A 19545-nucleotide genomic window follows, 5' to 3' on the forward strand; every position below is an offset into this window, starting at 1 on the left:
TTTAATGGACATCTTAAACGCCGAAAGTGTCGGACGTCTGTCACTTGAACGTGTAACGGACACGGGCCGTAATAATATTATTCTGTGCGTGAAAAATAACGGCACGACTCACAAAAACGATAAGGCGGAGACTAAAATAATAGTTAAGACGTGTGGCTCTTATATGACACAAATAATTGTGAAATCCTTAATTAAGAAGCGTGTATAGTAACCGAATTACGCAATTTAGCGCCTACTTTGAATATTGTTTCAACTATTATTAGTTTTCGATTATATAATAAAGTTTTGATTTTGCATAAAATAATTCGTAACAATTACGTAATCTTCTAGCCTTATAGGTAGGTAGTAATAATAACACCTATATAGGTTTACGATATTGTTTTTGAAAATAAATAATCTTTTTTGTGAAGTTAACAGAAAAAGTTGATCACTAATTTCCACTATTATTTAGTGTTCCTAGCTATTATTAGTTGATAGTTGTCGACGATTTCGATTGATAACAGTAAATTCTATACTTTTAACACAGATTTCATAATATTATTACGTATAGTATAGAAATCTGTGACTTTTAATCACTACCACGGTACGTCTAGTGAATATTTATCTACCTCAGTGCTTGGAAGTTTGAAACACAGACTTATATAGTAATAATATTATATACTAACTATTATAGTACTATAATACAGAATTCTGCGGTTTGTGGTTACAGGTCTGGATCCACAGATATTTTATACGACAAAAATTGATTGAAGTACAAACTGTATTAATATTATGCCCATAAATAACTTTAAATATTTTTAACAAAATATTGTATTGGACGATGATATACTTTGTTTATGTGCTTGAAGGTCCGTGCTTATAGGATTCATCTTTTCTTTGCTCACATAATATATATGTACACACCGATGTTCAGAATTCAAATAAATACACATTGCAAGTCATTACAGTAAAAGTAAAAGTACTTTGTCCATAAAAATATATGCTAAACATCACGTGATAAAAATAAAATACATTGATGATGATGCTCAGTGGCGTGTATCATAAACGAAATTGGTGTTGCTCAAATAATTTTAGGTGACCTACCCCTCATAATACTGTTATACCGGCCTATACAATTTGCTATTTTTCTTCTATCAATACCCACCCACCCATATTTAAGGTGTTGTCTGAGCAACACTTGGACCCTATGCTACACGCCACTGATGATGCTAATATATGGAACAGTGGGAAAAAAGTATCAAGTGGTCGTTCATCACGGTCGATGTATAAACAATTGTTAATAGATTTAACTGTTAACATTAAAGTGTTTATTATTTCTATTCACAATCTTAATAATCATATAATAATATGTCTTAAATAGTAAAAAAATAAAAAGTAGTTAAATATTTATACAAATTTAAAATTAAAAAGAGGTATTAATTATAGTTTATAGCTTAAGATAAAATACTATTGTCGTCGCCCAGCGATCTGTGCCCCATGTAGCCATGACCCCTCCAACACATCAAGCTCTATTTAGGTACATTACCTACTTATATAGGCATATGTGGTATCTTTAGGAGGCCCATTTAGATTTCATAGATATTATTAATTCCAATATTAACTCAAGTCATTATATGGTTAAATATAGTCTTAAAAAAAAGGCTACATGGTACATCATAATAGTTACGATGAAAAGAAACTAATTCGAATATGTTGTACTTTAACATTGTCAATGAAAATTTGTAAATATGAAATCAGTTAGCACCCACATTATCCAATTCACTAAACTTCAGCTGTTGAATTTGGGTATTGTTCAAGGAAAGTCCGAACATACGTTCAATCGTCTGTTTGATGTCAACTCCCATCAAGGAATCCATTCCTAAATCAGCTAAGGTAGACGCAGGCTTAACAGAAAGCGGATCTTGAATCCCTGAATTATAAAAGAAAATATTAAAAATGTCGTAACATTAAAAAAAGAGAAAGTGCCTATTATTATAAAATAACATTAAACCAATATTAAATTGAATAACCTAATTCTGTTCTTTATAACAAGCAAAATATTAGATAGTATTGTAAAATAGTAAAATACTGAAAAATTCAACTCAAAAACTTTAAAAACTAATTTTAGTTATGTATCATTCAACCTAAATAACTAAAATAAACGTAAACTATACATCTAGATTCAAAGTTATTGAAAAACGTTACTGTAACAAGAAACTCCATTCTCATTCTCACCAAAACTTCGAAAAGGTTTCAAGATACTTCAAGTAATCAAATTATGAGAGAATATAATAGCAAAAAAGACATATAATAACAATTATCACGATAAGAAAAATTACTTAAATACAGAACTAAAATTATGACATATAAGTTAAAAGTTATAGTTGACTATAATATACTAATAATGTTTACCATCATGCATGACACTAAAAGAATAAAATACTTTTTATTTTTAATTATTCGTAAATCGTAATTCATATTGTACAAATATTTACCCATAATTCCGGAAACGATTTCTGTGAGCGATTGTGAGTTTGAATTTTCCGTCAGTTTTCTTTTGGTTGGTATCACATGCGAAGCAACGACGGCTGAACTTTGTGTTAATAACGTATCCAACGCCGCTAGACAAGACGATATTTTTTGGGCCAGAGTTCCATTGATTTCTTTTTCTTCGTTCCCACGAGTTAATAAATAAGCCATTCCGACGTCACCGATACCTCCCCATTGGATAGATTGCTATGAAATAAAATATAGTATAAAAACATTGATTCTATAGCCCCCAATATAGGTACCGATGTCTGTTGTAGAAAATGTATTGGATAAAATGGGACTTGGTGCTTCTTACCGCTGGCAGACCTCGCTTTTGTCTTTGCTCTGAAATTCTTTCCATGATGGAGTTTGCATAACCGTAATTGGTTTGTCCCCTGTTACCCCGGCCACACGAAATGGATGAAAATGTGACGAAATATTCCAAATCCTTGGTAACGCCTTCCGATGCTTCGTCTAAATATTTAGTGGTCAAGACTTTACTGTTGTATACAGTCTGGAAGTTTTCAACTGTTTGGTTTTCAAAGATTCCATCTCTCAAAACCTAATTTGTTAAATAAAAATATATAAATAGAAAAAATTTTAAAATCAATATAAAATGCGTGAAAAATAGTACCCCAGCTAAGTTGAAAATTCCACCAAGTGGTCCTAAACTGAGGGCCAATTCAACAGTATCCTTAGCTCCCGATAATGTAGTGAGGTCAAATGTGCTGATTTCCACTTTGATATTTTGGCTTCTCCAAATATTTACTCTATATTTTTGGTATCCAGTTTGAATTCCACTCCGAGAACAGAGAATAATATTTTTTGCCCCGCGTTCAACAGCCCACTCCGTAAGTTCCATTCCAAATCCACCAAGACCGCCTAATATCAATTTCAATTAAATTTAAAATTTAAATACATATTTTGAACTAGTTTTACCTGATAGTATGTAACTTTTGCTTGGATCAAAGTACACCCGTCGGTATGCTGAAAAGTTTAATCTTTGAGACTCCCCAGTCACTTCAACGACTATCTTCTTTCCAGTCTTATTATTAGTGTATGATCTGCACAAAAACAAAATGTATTTTAATCTTAAATAATTACATGAAATATTATATTAGTTTACCTGAAAGCAGACTCGATATCAGAATATTGGTAAATAGTGAACGGTAGAGGCTTTACGACATCAAGTTTTATTCTTGATTCTATGAATGAATAAATACTGTCAACAGACGAATTATTTAAAATAGGAATATCTTCAAATTTGGCTGACACAACTCCAAATCCATTTTGCGAATCTAAAAATAATATAATTATTAGGTTCTTATAATATTTACTCCTAAATAGATTTTTTCTACTAGAAAAATCATTAAACTTCACGGATTAATGTTAATTATTATTTTTTCAAGTAGTGTTTAACATTACATACTACCTACATATAATATTTAGACACTATATAAATGTTATTAAAAATATGCATTTACTAGTCAAAGAAAAGAATATATTTTATTCACGATATGAAATCTAAGTTTTGAATACGTGAATATATCTAAAAAGCAATTCTCAAATGTAATTCAAACTATAATTAATAATCTGATTAATTTTTTTATTAGCTTTTTCACATTTTATTTGCTTCGAATAATAATATTAAAAATGTTCTAATACATTTGAATCAATATATAAATAGACACATATAACATACAGCGATACATAACTAGTGTGTATAAAGTTTTAAGAAATATATGTTAAAATTTACTTGATAAAACTGAAACATCTGTATTTTCGGTGATGATAATTTTTGCATTATCAGCAAGCAGTTCTGGCAGACGATTGGAACAATATTTGGACAGAATAGCGTAATCAACTCCTTGATTTAGTGTCAACATTGATACCATGTGAATGAATTTTGAATCGAACCTCGTAGTTGAAAACTGACTCACCTTAATTTTATATAAATTTCATATCAGTACCCAGTAATAAATTCCATTCTAATAAATAATTTGACAACTCACTTCTGGGTAGTTGGTTTTAATAACTTCAAGTTGTTCATTCGTTTCAGCTATGACAAACACTTTGCACTTGAGAGATAATGCAATGGAAATAGCCGCATAGTTTACACTATTTTCACTAATAAATACCAACACATTTTTGGATTCCGATAAATTTCCTTTATGTATCAGAGCGTAGGTGGCCTAACACATATTAACAATTTGTTTATTAAACTCAATTAATATGATTTTATTATCCTAGACACCTTACCACATAGTAAGAGTATGGGACAGTGGCGGCTTGTCTCAAAGTCCAACTTTCCGGTACATTCCATAAAAGAGCATTATTCTGATTGACTGTCGTTGATAGAGCCCCAGTTTTAACCAATCCCATTACCCTTTGACCATTTGATTTAATACCGGAAAATTCTACTCCAAAATCAGTTTTCTAAAAAAATATATGTAACATAAAATCGTATAAAAATATGATTGAATAATAAATCATTTACCATTGAAGAAACTGCTGTTAAATCGACATTATTAACACTAGCATATGATATTTTTATAGAATCACTGCTGTCGTAACTGTTGTAATATCTACAAATAACATGCAATCGAAAGTAAATACAAGATGACATAACATCAATGATAAAAACTGTAGTATAATATATCTACTTCGAAGACTGAACCCATTGGAGTGTTGTCAGATCACCCTTGGAAAGTACGAACACTTTAGCATCAGCTGTTTGAACATTTAAAGCAAGTTTTACATCAATTGGTAAATGTCTGTAGGATCCCCAAATCCCATATCTTTCCACGTTAAAGAATAAATCGATTTCAAGCAGTGGGGCAAAATCTTTTAAAGTATATTTTTTACCAGAGTCGGTCAGTATGCACCTAATTAATATATACATTTTATTATATGACAATTATATTTATTATGAAAGACATTTTCTACCTAATGGGGTTTTCTTCACCGCTGAATTCTTCTACTAAACATTTAGACAGACCAAGAACACCGTTGATATTTTTATCACTATAAACTACAACTTTTTTGTTTGTGTTTCCTTTAATATCAGCTAGTTCCTTTTTCAATGATTCAACCCACGAAAACTGTTCATCCTCGATGTTCAAAATTGTGTACTCGTATTTTGGAGAAAGCTGTAAGAGTATATAATATAATAAATTATTTTAAAAACTGTATAATAGTATTAACTTACTTTTTTCAAGAGGAAGTATTTCTTATAATTGTTTTCGATAACAGTCACCATTTGGAGATTAAAGGATTTCAGTGTTGATGAGGCAACGGCATCAATATTTTCAACCAAAAGAACGAATCCTCTGGGAGTTAAAGCCGCAGAAATTTTACCCAATAAAGTAGCATCAAACTGAATATCGTCAGCAACTATCAAATGGTATCCATCAGGCAACGATGCATTTTGGACATTGAAGTCAACAATCTCAATATCTAATGACGATAATTTGCTTTGATCGATATCAACTGGCTTGTTTGAAAGAACTGTATAGTCCACCTAAATCAACGCCAAGGTCAATTCATATGGCTAAAAAACGATCGTGTTATTTTTAAAATTTCTTACATAAAAATTGGCTTCTGCTTCAATTATTTGAACAATTTCGAAAGCCAAAACGCTTTTGTTGTGGACTTCTGCTGCTTTAACATGGTGTACTCCTATGTTTTCCATGAATAAACCAATCAAAGAGTAAAGAACCTCGTACGTAGATAAGTCGTTTGACTAATAAAACAAAACACAACACATCTGTTTTTACTGATAATTTTCGAATTAATGAAACACTTACTGTGTACGTGAACGGAATAAATGAGTGACGTTCCAGAGTAGCTGGAAGTTGTGCATTCTTTTTCAAAGGAGCCGGTGTCACTTTCAAATTAGAAATAGTAACTCCACCCGATTGCGTTGTTTTAGCATAACCAAAATGGTTTACTTCAATTTCTAAGCATATTCCGAATAAAATAAGTATTAAATCAATGAATACATTCTACCTTTAGCTTTTATGCATTACCTTTAGTATTCGACGATCCTTTAACTACTTGCTTATGATACAATGGATCAATTATAACTTCTTTAATGTAAGTTGGTAAACGAAGTTCTCTAGTTTTGATGGATATAAGTTCAAATTGTAAGAGTGTATCAATATAAGATACCCAATTTCCGGTCCATGCAACTTTACCTTTGGAACCTAAAATACAACAACATAGTAATATTTTGTTATAACAAATTGTTTGTAAAGCTTACCTTCTCCGTTTGCTTCCACAAAACCTAAAAATTCATCTTTATACTGATATCCACGAAGTCTCAATTCCTTGTAAAAATCATCAGAATTCAAATCCATTTGTTCTGAAATGGTTGTGAGATGTTCCATTTGATTTTCTGCAGAATTTTCAGTTAGTAATTTCACACAACCCGAAACTGTAATAGACCCTCCCTCTAGGAGCTCAAAATCGCCTGATCCATGAAAAATGTTTATGTTGAACTTAACTGTTCCTAAATAAATATAAATAAAAAATAGCATTTATTTAATGAATGTACATTGATTTGTCATGATTATTTGTACCCTCAGAATTTAGCACAGTGGGCTTAACGAATTTTATATTTTGGAAAATGACTGGAACATCTTCGAACCATTTTCCTTGTAATTTTGAAAAGACTTTCCATACTAATGTCTAAAATTATTGAAGAACGCACATATCAATAAATACATTTATGACTAAATAGTACTTTTAAGTTATAACTCATAAGTAATTACCAAAGGTTCTTTAACATTTTTAGATATATTTTTTCAAAAAAAAAAAAAAATAATGATATTTCAAGTGAAAAGATATTGTATTGTATTGATATTTAAAGTGATAAGTGTATTTTGGTAGTGGTTCTAGGTGTTATTTATGGAATAAAACCCATCGATGAAATAAAAATATTTAAGTCATTCAAATCCATTATTTTATGACGTTCAAAAATGTTTAAAAAAATTCTGTGTATCCGAAAACATTCAATATAATACAATTTGATGTTTCAACAGGTATCAAGTATTTTATGTAGTTCCTATTATGTAAAATTTGAAAAACAATTTAAAAATTAAATATATTGTAATCATACTATATATCCAGCTGCTGGATAAAGTACACGTCCATCAACAGTATGACCAACTAAATATTTATCCTGATCTGTTTTTATATCAATTTCGACTTGATTATCATCTGCCCCAGAACTCTAAAAATAAATATTAAATTTGAATAAAAAATGTTTCAATATTAACTTTTGTACATTTAATTGAATAGATATGTAGGTACCATAAAATATACTTATAACTGTCTTAACATACTTTTTCTACAAAATTTGGAACTGTAAATTCGTTTGAATGATCCCACCTTAACATTGGTGATATCATTGGAGTTCCTCTAACTACTGGGTACTCAACTTTCCCATACAAATTTTGTAATTGCGGCTCTGCTCCGGCAATATATAACCTAAAATATATATATATATATATATATATATATATTATTTTCAGCATGAAAATAATATTATAAAGTTCCAGAATTCAGACAAATAATCGCTTACTTTCCAATTGCTTCCAACAAGAACTTTGCATGATTTGAAACAGTTTTTTTCGTCAAACCGACATTTGTAACTGTAGAAGAAAGTGATCTCTTCAAAATTGCTTGTAACAAACAATGAGGGGCAATTTCAATCGTTATAGCATTTTCAGGTACGTGTTTCATTGCACTATGAAAGTAAACTGGTGAACTTATATTATGTAAATGATAATCTGCCGAAGAATACTGAGCTTCTGGTGTATTCCATTCGTGTTCTGGAAATGTTGTACTCTTCCAGCGACTGGATCTTAATTTAGGATTAGCCATTACCTATAAAATTATTTAAAACATTAATAAGTATGTATCAGCTTGAAGTGTCGAAGAACAATTTTTTTTTAAAAATATATACAAAACTAATATTAGGTACCTTTTTATAATATGGTTTTAACGACGATATAAACCCTGGTAGATATGGCGAATGGAAAGCATATCCCATCGAGTCTACTGGCTTAGCAAATATACCTTCTTGTCTTAGAGTTTCGGCAAATTTTAATGTTACGTCTTTCATTCCCGAAATGGTAACACTGTCTGCACTGTTATGACAAGCAGCTATAATACCTTCAGGTAGTCTTTTTTGTGTCTCTTCCAATGATAGCCCTACTGCAACCATAGCTCCAGCAGGAACGTCAATTTGTTTCAAAACTGTAGACCTCCAGTACATTGTCATTAATGTTTCTTCCAAAGTGAAGCAACCATCTGCATATGCGCATGCAAGTTCACCGACTGAATGGCCAATAATACCATCGGGGTTGATACCAAGTGAGCGTAAGATATCAACAAGACCTATCTAAACAAGTTTACAATATTTATGTAATACAATATAAGATTATTATACGTATACACTACGCAGTTAGCAATTAGGTAACTGAATTTACCTGTACTATAATAACTGTGAACATTACATTCTTTATACTCTTAAACGTATGTTCATCGGATTTGTAAAACAAATCATAAACACTAAAGTTATATGAAATTAAAATTGAATGCGCATTGTCTACAGTTTGTTTAAAAACTTTAAACTTCATTAAATCGGCGACTAAATCTAACGATTGACTTCCCATGCCAGGAAAAATGAAGTAGATTGGCCTTTTATCACCGGAAACATTTCCTTGCTGGAATTGGTCATATTATTTAAGTTTATTTTTTTTTATCAATTTTTTTAATTAACTTAAAACTTACAGCTATTTCAACGTTTCTTGGGCTTTCTCCAAGAATTGAATATCCAGAATACTTATAACCGGGAATCGGTGATTTATAAATATCATCAATCAAAGTTAAAAGATCATTGTTATCTGCATAATTTTCTAACTATAAACGAAATATCATATTAGGTAATACATAAAATACAAATATTTAATTTTAAATACCTAAAATTGTAATCTTAAGTTTAAGTGTGTACCTATTTTATATCGACTATTAATAGAACATACAATCTACATAACTTAAACATATTTTATAAGTACATATTTTATGTATCGTATGCAAGACAATATTATATGATAATATAGGTATGCATGATAGAATTATAGACTAAATCAATAAATTAGTGTATACAAGTATATAACTAACGGTCTCAAATTGTTCAGTCAATGCGTCTCTAGTTCGTCCTGACAAAAATACTAGCCTCGGAATTTCGAGTGTTGGCAATGACATTGACTGCGCTTTTTTATCGTTGGCTTTTAGAATAACATGAACGTTTGTACCTCCAACGCCAAATGAATTAATAGAAACCATATTTCCTGGTAATGGTGTCTGCTTATCAACAACCTAATACATAAACGAATTAATATAATCTAATTTTAAGAGAACGTTGAACTCGCATGTGTTGTCTCTGTTTTACTAACGTAGAAAATGGCAAATTTTACGTTCACAATAATACATTTTGTTTAGTAGTTTCTAAAATTAAAGTGAAATGCGATCTTTTCAAATTTAAAGCGAGTTATGAGTATTTTCAGATGTACAAACTATTTACAATTTTAAATTACTCATTACTCGATTGAGATACTCTGGACGATAATCTTCCATTTAAGGAAATTGGAAGCAGCGTATTTATTTCATGTTTTAGACCTAAGAGCCTGGCAAGATTACGCATACTTAAAATTATCAGAATTCAATTCTGTAAAAAGATTTGGGTTGATCGATCTTTTTTCTAGGTTATTGTGGAAATCGATTTTTGATATTTCTTTAAAAATTGTTCTTAAATCTTAGTTTAGTTTTTAAATTTTTTTTTATTTACCTTAGTGTCTTTTTAAGAAAGTTAAACAGCTATTCCAAAATCAACTTCCACAATAACCTGGAAAAAGGTCGATCAACTCAAATGTTTTTACATAATTGAAATCAAATAATTTTGAGTTGACGTATTTTTGTCAGGCTTTTAGGTCTAGGTTGATTAAAATTAGTTTCTCGTTGGAACAAAATATAATATTATTTACTCAAATGCAATGACTTATACTTGCACGTGCGAACCGCTAATTGTTTCCCGGAAATTATAATTAATATCCCACCGTTGTTGAATATGCAGCTAGTAGTGGTGGCGTGCTGGACATTCACACAAATGTGTATTTACTATTCACACAACAGCACTACGCGACTTCACTGATAAACTAATTGCCTATCGTTTACTCCTTAGAAACAGAGCGCTTCCAGCCCCCTTAAACTTCATAAGAGCTCATATCACTCTATTTTTAGAAATTACCGTTTATAATACTAAAATGTATTATTGTGAACGTAACATTTGCCATGTTGTACGTTTGTAAGACAGAGAGAACACATGCAGGTACGGTGGCTCTTAATTATATAAAATATAATATGATATTACCTTTAATTCTCCACTAACGAGTTTTGGAATATTGTGGTTTAGTGTCTCAAAATTAATATTAGCCGGAATAACTCCTGTTTCCAATGCATAAAGCACCTTGGCTATCGATACTAAACCTGATACTGGTTCTGCGTGGCCCATATTTGATTTAACTGAGCCAACCAGCAAAGGAGTTTCACGGCCAACACAAAACACATCCGAAATGGCGTTTAACTCTTGTTTGTCTCCAACCTATGTTAATAAGATAGTTTAAAAAAATGCTCGTCAAAATTTGTTAGATTGACCTACACCCGTCCCTGTTCCGTGAGCTTCGATATAATGTACATCATTGAGACTTAAATTTGCACGGGCGTAAGTATCTCTGATTAGCCGACTTTGCACTGACTGCGATGGATATGTGGCACCCTCGACTTTGAACCCATCGGTATTAGTGGACGTTCCTACGATAGTCGCGTATATACGTTTGGCATCTGATGATTTTCTTATGTAAATAGCAACAATAGCTTCGCTTCTTACGTAACCATTAGCTAAATGTGATACATAAATAATTATGTATTATGTGTTTTTTTTTTTTAAATTCTGAATTATTATAAACATCAATACATCCTGTCAACTAAACTAACCGCCAATGTCAAAAGGTCTGCTTGTTCCAGTAGGACTAAGCATATTATACCGATGGTACATGACTGAAGTGGCTGGCTTTAAAAGTAAATTAGTCCCTGCAACAATAGCTGCGTCGCATTGGCCCGTTTGTATTGCAGTAATGGCATCGTGTAAACAAAATAGCGCACTTGAACATGCAGTATCAACGGCAACACTTGGTCCTGATTAACATTATTTGAAACTTTGTTACCAACAAATTCTATTAAATTGTAAATTTTTAATAATTAATAGGTACCGTTAAAATTGAACTGAAATGAAAGTCTGTTAGCTAACATAGATCTTATTACACCGATCGTTTCATATCCAGTCAGTTTTTCTGGTGTACGTTCAAAATAATCCGAAGATTCGTTGGTCATCATACCAACGTACACTCCTGTTCTTGTGCCTCGTATATCCTGTGGGTTAACTCCTATGAATGTTGATATGTTATAAATAAAAATTGAATGCTTACTACGAAATATATTTTCTATGATTGTTCTCGTACCATATAATGTAGCTTATAAAAATACCTGCATCGACTATTGCTTCGTGTGTAACCTCGAGTAAAATCCTTAGTTGTACATCCATGGCATTAGCCAGTTTTGAATGAATACCAAAAAACTCTGCGTCGAACTTGTTTATTTCCTTTAATTTTCCTGTCCTTGACGGAACACCATACATTCCTATATGTGATAAAATATATTTAACTTACTGTTTGGAGCATGTTTTAATCATACACTTGAAGGTAAATAATTGTTTATACACGAAAATACACATTATTACAGAAGAAAACTGACAATAACTTAATTATTCAAAATTTAATTTACCTGGAGACCATCTTCTGTTATCGACAGTCAATAAATCAGCGTTATTGTACAATTTTTGTTTAAATTCTTCAGTAGAGTTACATTCTGGAAATCGTCCAGCAATACCCGATATCACTATTTCGTATGCTTCCGGCATGCCTGAAAATTAATAAATTGTTATTCTGTTTACCAATAATATTATAATAGTACACTACACACGTGCGTTATTTATTTGATTAAAACGGTAGTGATTCAGATAAACTATGCTCTAGAATAATTTCCTAATCTTTGATTTATTTTTTCAACATTAATTAAGTAGGTAGCTATAAAAATTGTAAATGTTTATCATCAACAAAAAAATCCCATTACATTAGATATTATAATTAATTTTAAATAATTTATCCCTTGATATCGAATTAATTGTTGATGAAATATTATCTTTTACGAGTGAATAGAAAAATAATGGTCATTATTTTTTTTATTTTTTTTTTAAATTAAAACTATTACCTATTTGCAATGATAATATTATAGGTAGGTATTATATTCAATAACAAATAAATAAAAATTGTTCGTCGTAAAAATCGCTTAACATTAGAAATGTATACGTTAGGTACGTTAGATTTTTATGATTCACTATAATTAGTAGGTATCTAATGTTAATACTTTAAGAGCATTTAATTGCAATAATTAACAAACTCATAACTTGCTCAAATATTACTTATTGAAATATCTTAAAAAAACTGATGTACAAACACGTATAATATTTTACCTTAAAGTTGCATTATAAGTAAATTCACTCTTATAACAAAGCTAACTACACAACATTTTATTGGGAATTTCTTATTAAATTTTCAAATGTTAGCTATAAAAATCAAAATATTTATGAATTTCTAACTGCAAAATAATTTGCACAATTTTGAGATTTTGATGAATTATTTTGTCAACATTTTAATTTTAAATGAATATAAAAAATGACTGTACCTATGTATCTTTAATAGTTTTAATTAATATCAAAACCACTTGCGGAACCTTGCGAAAATTTTTTTTAACAAGTTCGAAAACTTCTTTAGGGTATAATAAAAGCTCAAAAGTGTCATGCCATTTTGAAAATGTTACCACGTATTTAAAAAGGTAATATAAACATTTGGAGATAATGCCAAGTGTAGTGAAGTGTTTACCTCTACAGTTATTCATTTTTGAATTACTTATTATATTTTCGTGATTTTAATGAAACTTGCGAAAATTCTAATATCAGACAATCATAAAAAATTATTGTGGATTTACGCTTAACTTTTTTGTTATAACTATAACATTATTAACAACTTATGTGGAAGTATGTGTAAAGTATTACATTTCCAAGTTTTTTGAATGAGTGAAAAACTATATTTTACAATTATAAATTATAACTCAGTAAAAACTTTAAAAAAATCAAAAATTTGTCATGGCTATACAAGAGTTAAAATATCTACGGTTATTAGATTTTGAGTTAAACCAAAAAAATAATTGTTATTAAATTCTAATTTGTTCTGATTTTAGATTCTGAGCGAAGCGATGAATGTATTGATTTTACAATAATGTGTGTTTTTTTTTAATTTTTTTTTTTATTTTTGTGTCTGTCATCACCTTTTAGGACAGTAAAAGTGCTTGGATTTTCTTCAATAGTAACTTTTCTGATAGGAAAGTGAATCTAGTTTGTACTTTGGGGGGGGGGGGGGGGGTCAAAAGTAAAAATTTCCCAGTAGTTTTCACGAGCGACATGAAAAACAAAAGAAAAATTAAGGAAAAACGGGAATTTTTACGCAAAATCTGTTTTCGAGAAAATCTTTGGTGCAACTCTAAAACAAATGACCGTAGGGACATGAAACTTTGACTGAATGTTTATAATTGCATTTCCTATACACCATAACATTTTCCAAATATTTTGGCTTATTTTGAGCTGTTTAATGGACATTGTCAGTTTTCAATTTTTTTAGTTTTTTTTCTATAAATATCAATAAAATTTATCTGTTGAGTAAAAAAGCTTGAAAATTTAATAGAAGGCTCCTAGGTTATTGTTTCAAAGGCAGATGAAAAAAAATTAAAAATCCTTAGTCACAGTTTTTATTTATAAGCATTTAAAGATTTTTAAGTTCAAATTTTGACAAAATACGGAAAAATCACGAAAAATAGCAAATTATTTTGAGTTGAGAATTCATAAAAATTTTTCTTTTTTAATCTAAGATTTGAAAATGTAATATAAGATTACTCATAAGTTTGTCTACCTTTATCAAAAAAAAAAATGTCTAGAAGAAACTTAAATTACATTTTTATGAGCGTCTGAAATTTATATTTTTACAACATTTGATATTTACTCGATTTCTCATGTAACAATTTTCTTATTTTATTGTAATTAAAAAACGAATGACTGAAGATACTAAAAAATTTCACTGAATGTTTATATTTTCTATACACCATAAAATTTTACTGCTGTTTACGGACATTGTCAGTTTTCAATTTTTTTAGTATATACAAATTACTTTATTCACAATAATATCATCAAATATACTTGGTAATATCATAGGCTGACTGACCGTTTTCGCTCAGAATCGTTTTTCTTATACAATGATTTTATATCATTGAATTCAAATTGATCACTATCCTTTACAGTGACCCAATTGTAACCTACTGTACAGCAGAGCGACATACACTTATCTACCTTTTTTTTTTTTGTTTTTCTCGGCGCTTTTGAAAATTACTGGGAATTTTCAATTTTGACCTCTCCAAGATAATTTGAAAATCGGAGTATTTTTACTACCCTAAAAGTTAATGACAGACAGAAAAAAAACACACATCTCTGTAAAAACCATGATATCTTAATTGCTATGCTCATATTCTAAAATTAATAATTTAAAAGAAAAAGAGAAAAATAGTGCTTACCGCTTACCTTCAAATGAATCACTCTGTATAATATTTCTATATTTCTATATTTCTATATTTCTATTTCTAATGGTTTTACAATGGTGTTTATTATTTTTTTTTATCCTGTATACAAAATTTCTACCAGAAGAAATGCTTCGATTTCAACATATAGAACCTTATCTTTTAGCAAATTGGATCAAGATGGTACTTTAGAAAGGTCATTTTTCGATTTTCTCAACAGTTATTTAATGCCACAAAAAAAACCACCGATAAATTACGAAAAACAACTAAAAATGGGATTTTAATTTCTTTCGCTTTGTGTGTCACCATAGAAACGAATAAAAAATAATAATACCTATTATAATATAAATTCAATTTACAAAATATAATAAATAATTACAATATCTGGACTGACAATTGACAAACCGTCTCCACTCAGAATCGTTTTTCTCATACAATGATATTATATCATTGAATTCAAGTTTAATACAATCCTTTAAAATATATTGACCCACTCGTAACCTACTGTACAGCAGAGTGACATCCTCTTGCCCACTTTTTTTTAATATGATTCGAATATTTACCTAGATTATCTTTTTTCTCAAGGTATTAGCTGGGTCTTAGGTCTTAGGCTTTATACATTATAATGTTGACAATAATTAAAAATTGAAAAATTGAAAAATTAAAAAAATATTTATAACATTATAATAATGTTTTTAAAGATAAATTAGGAACTTTTAATAAATACGATATCGTATAAAAATGTAATATCAAAGCTGTGGCTATATTTTACATACCTATACCTATAGCGGTTTATTTAATTGGCACTAAAAAACAAAAGTTAAAACCAATTTGAGTATTTGGTTACAGCTTAAGCAGTAATATTTTGGATATCGTTGACCATAGTTGTTAGTGATCCACTCCAATCTCCAACTATATAATTATTAAAACCATATGGTACGGTTCAAATTTGCAGAGGTTTCAAAATAATGAAATGGCCTCAAAAATAGAGTCTGAAACACCGCAGTCTCCTGTTGGAATTCTTTTTTCATATGCGATGATTTTAGGTTTACCATTGAATTGATTCTTTACAGTGACATACTCAACGAGGAGTTGCACTCGAAATATACTATACCTACAGATATAAATATACCATATCTAACAGATTGATTTCACCGGTTTTTATTTTAAAAATTAAATTTTTTGTTATATAATTATGAATGAATTTATTACGGCTATATCGATTCCGTAACTTAAAAATTGATTAATTAGAATAAAATATAAAAATAGGAACAAATAAATGTTTCTCGTTATCAACACACGTTCGTGAATTTTGCCTCGTTACAATACATACATTCATTCAGTACCTAATATTATATAGTAACTATATTATCATCTATCAGTAACATTTTATGAGTTGAAATAATATTCTAAGGAGCTTAATAATCTAAAAATCAGGACGGTACCTACATATTATATTATGTAAAACTACAGGTTTTAAATTAAAATTTTTCTGAACTACACCCGTATTATTGGCAATAATAACGATTATGAACCCCTGAAAACGTTTGTTATTGTCTTATTGTCTAATGTCTATTCTGGTGTTTGAACATACAAATCTGAAATCTTACATTTTAGCACCAGAAACGCGAAACCGAAATAAATGGTTTATAGGTGCCGAGCTCTCCTAATTAGGTACTAACAGGTATAATTCATAAATGTACATATAACTAAAAATACAAATTAAAATAAACACATTTAACACTACTATAAATTATCAATAACAAATAATAAACAAATTTAAACTATTTATTTAAACTATAAACGGTCATTGAAGTGTGGCGTGACCTATCGTCATTGAGTAGGTCACGGAATGGATGTGTTAAATTTGAACTAATTGAGTGTAGAAAATAATAATATATTATAGATATATTGAAGATAAGTTTAAAGTCTCTACGAATTATATTTTGAATTTCAACAAAATAAATAAAATCATATCAGGAACTATCGATACCAACAACTTACAACTAACGATTTTGTCAAAATTTAAATATCAGATGCTTATAAAAAAATTTAATACTCTAACTATGTACCATCGATAGCTGGAAGAAAAACTTTTAAAGCACATATTGTACTACATTTTTATAAAAAATAAAAATGTTATCAATATAAATAAAAAAACATAAAAAAAGGTCGGTAAGTGGATGTCGCTCTGCTGTACAGTAGGTTACAAGTGGGTCACTGTAATGGATGGTGTTAAATTTGAATTCTATGATATAATATCATTGTATAAGAAAAACGATTCTGAGCGAAAACTGTCAGTCAGCCTATGATATTACCAAGTATATTTGATGATATTATTGTGAATAAAGTAATTTATATATTATAACCTATTTACGTGGAGCCTTGTTTTCAATTTTCAATCCTTAGCCATAAAAGTAAAACATTTTATAAATTTTTAACTACAAAATAATTAATAAATTATAAATTTGATAAATGTTGTCAAAATTTGAACTTTAAATGCTTATAAAAAAAAATTGTGCCTATGTATTTTTAATATTTTTCAACTGCTATTAGAACGATATATCAGTAGCCTTATATTAAATTTTCACGCTTTTTTACCCAACAAATAAAAATTTATTGATATTTATAGAAAAAAAAACTAAAAAAATTGAAAACTGACAATGTCCGTAAACAGCTCAAAAAGAGTCAAAATATTTTCAACATTTTATGGTGTATAGAAAATGCTAATATGAACATTCAGTGAAATTTTCAAGTATCTACAGTCATTCATTTTTTAATTACAATAAAATAAGAAAATTGTTACATGAGAAATCGAGTAAATATCAAATGTTGTAAAAATATAAATTTCAGACGCTCATAAAAATTTAATTTAAGTTTCTTCTAGACATTTTTTTTTTGGTAAAGGTAGACAAACTTATGAGTAATCTTATATTACATTTTCAAATCTTAGATTAAAAAAGAAAAATTTTTATGAATTCTCAACTCAAAATAATTTGCTATTTTTCGTGATTTTTCCGTATTTTGTCAAAATTTGAACTTAAAAATCTTTAAATGCTTATAAATAAAAACTGTGACTAAGGATTTTTAATTTTTTTTCATCTGCCTTTGAAACAATAACCTAGGAGCCTTCTATTAAATTTTCAAGCTTTTTTACTCAACAGATAAATTTTATTGATATTTATAGAAAAAAAACTAAAAAAATTGAAAACTGACAATGTTCATTAAACAGCTCAAAATAAGCCAAAATATTTGGAAAATGTTATGGTGTATAGGAAATGCAATTATAAACATTCAGTCAAAGTTTCATGTCCCTACGGTCATTTGTTTTAGAGTTACACCAAAAACCAAAATCGATTTTCTCGAAAACAGATTTTGCGTAAAACTTCCCGTTTTTCCTTAATTTTTCTTTTGTTTTTCACGTCGCTTGTGAAAACTACTGGGAAATTTTTACTTTTGACCCCCCAAAGTACCAACTAGATTCACTTTCCTATCAGAAAAGTTACTATTGAAGAAAATCCAAGCACTTTTACTGTCCTAAAAGGTGATGACAGACACAAAAATAAAAAAAAAAATAAAAAAATAAAAAAATAAAAAAAAAAACACACATCATTGTAGAATCAATACATTCATCGCTTCGCTCAGAATCTAAAATGTCAGACGTAGGTATAAAAATTGCTTTGAAGGAAAAAAATTATTTTTAAAATTATGACATGTCAAACAATTTTAATATACATATATTATCTGTATAGCTCCATGCATTCTGAAATTAAAATTGTACGAACCTTTATTTGTTGTCCAAAAATATATTATTAAGAAAATGCCACGGAAGTGAAAATCTGCTCGAGTTTAACACTATTACTAGTAAAATGAAATCCGATTTGTATAGATGACGGTTGAACACTAAAATGAGAATGACGTACATCAAAAATAATAATAAAAAAATAAAAATTTATACAATTTATCTAAAACTTATTCCCGCGTTACATATAGTATGTAGGTATTATGATTATATTTTAGGAACAAACGTGTAAAGTTGTCTATATTCGATAACAAAGGTCATATTTTGACTATTAATTAGTTTCGGCGCAGAGCAGTATATAATATAAATAAGTATAATAATATACATTATTATTATCCTAATTATTACGAACATATTATTATCTGAAAAAATGATTTTATTATTTTGTTAGTGTTTATAGAAATTAGTTTTTTATTCATTGTACGCGTTAA

The 19545-nt window shown here is 29.1% G+C and overlaps 1 protein-coding gene across 1 annotated transcript; it reads right to left on the minus strand.

Moving 5' to 3' along the window:
* Positions 1-1284: 1284 nt before the first annotated feature.
* LOC132941459 (fatty acid synthase-like) lies at positions 1285-19231 on the minus strand. Its single transcript, XM_061009521.1, has 32 exons — positions 19098-19231; positions 12415-12552; positions 12118-12270; positions 11844-12017; positions 11569-11769; positions 11234-11472; positions 10946-11176; positions 9697-9894; positions 9307-9435; positions 9003-9239; positions 8495-8914; positions 8093-8397; positions 7854-7998; positions 7628-7741; positions 7089-7197; positions 6770-7018; positions 6537-6713; positions 6315-6466; positions 6095-6250; positions 5717-6028; positions 5455-5657; positions 5172-5393; positions 5006-5093; positions 4768-4944; positions 4521-4700; positions 4265-4448; positions 3635-3806; positions 3448-3572; positions 3143-3390; positions 2825-3070; positions 2475-2715; positions 1285-1909 (listed from the first exon to the last, which is right to left on the minus strand). Exons 2-32 carry the CDS (start codon positions 12548-12550, stop codon positions 1734-1736), a joined length of 6099 nt encoding a protein of 2032 aa, XP_060865504.1. The 5' UTR covers positions 12551-12552; positions 19098-19231; the 3' UTR covers positions 1285-1733.
* Positions 19232-19545: the final 314 nt, after the last annotated feature.

This window comes from Metopolophium dirhodum, chromosome 3 (assembly GCF_019925205.1).
Source record: "Metopolophium dirhodum isolate CAU chromosome 3, ASM1992520v1, whole genome shotgun sequence".
Lineage (NCBI taxonomy): Eukaryota > Metazoa > Arthropoda > Insecta > Hemiptera > Aphididae > Metopolophium > Metopolophium dirhodum.

Bases quoted from the DNA above. Each gene is read 5' to 3' on its own strand.
- LOC132941459 (XM_061009521.1), bottom strand. From the start codon at position 12,550: ATGCCGGAAGCATACGAAATAGTGATATCGGGTATTGCTGGACGATTT. The intron at 8,915-9,002 runs GTAAATTCAGTT...AAACTTGTTTAG, and splicing joins TCACAGTTATTATAGTACAG to ATAGGTCTTGTTGATATCTT. The intron at 4,701-4,767 runs GTAAGGTGTCTA...AATATGTGTTAG, and splicing joins TCCCATACTCTTACTATGTG to GCCACCTACGCTCTGATACA.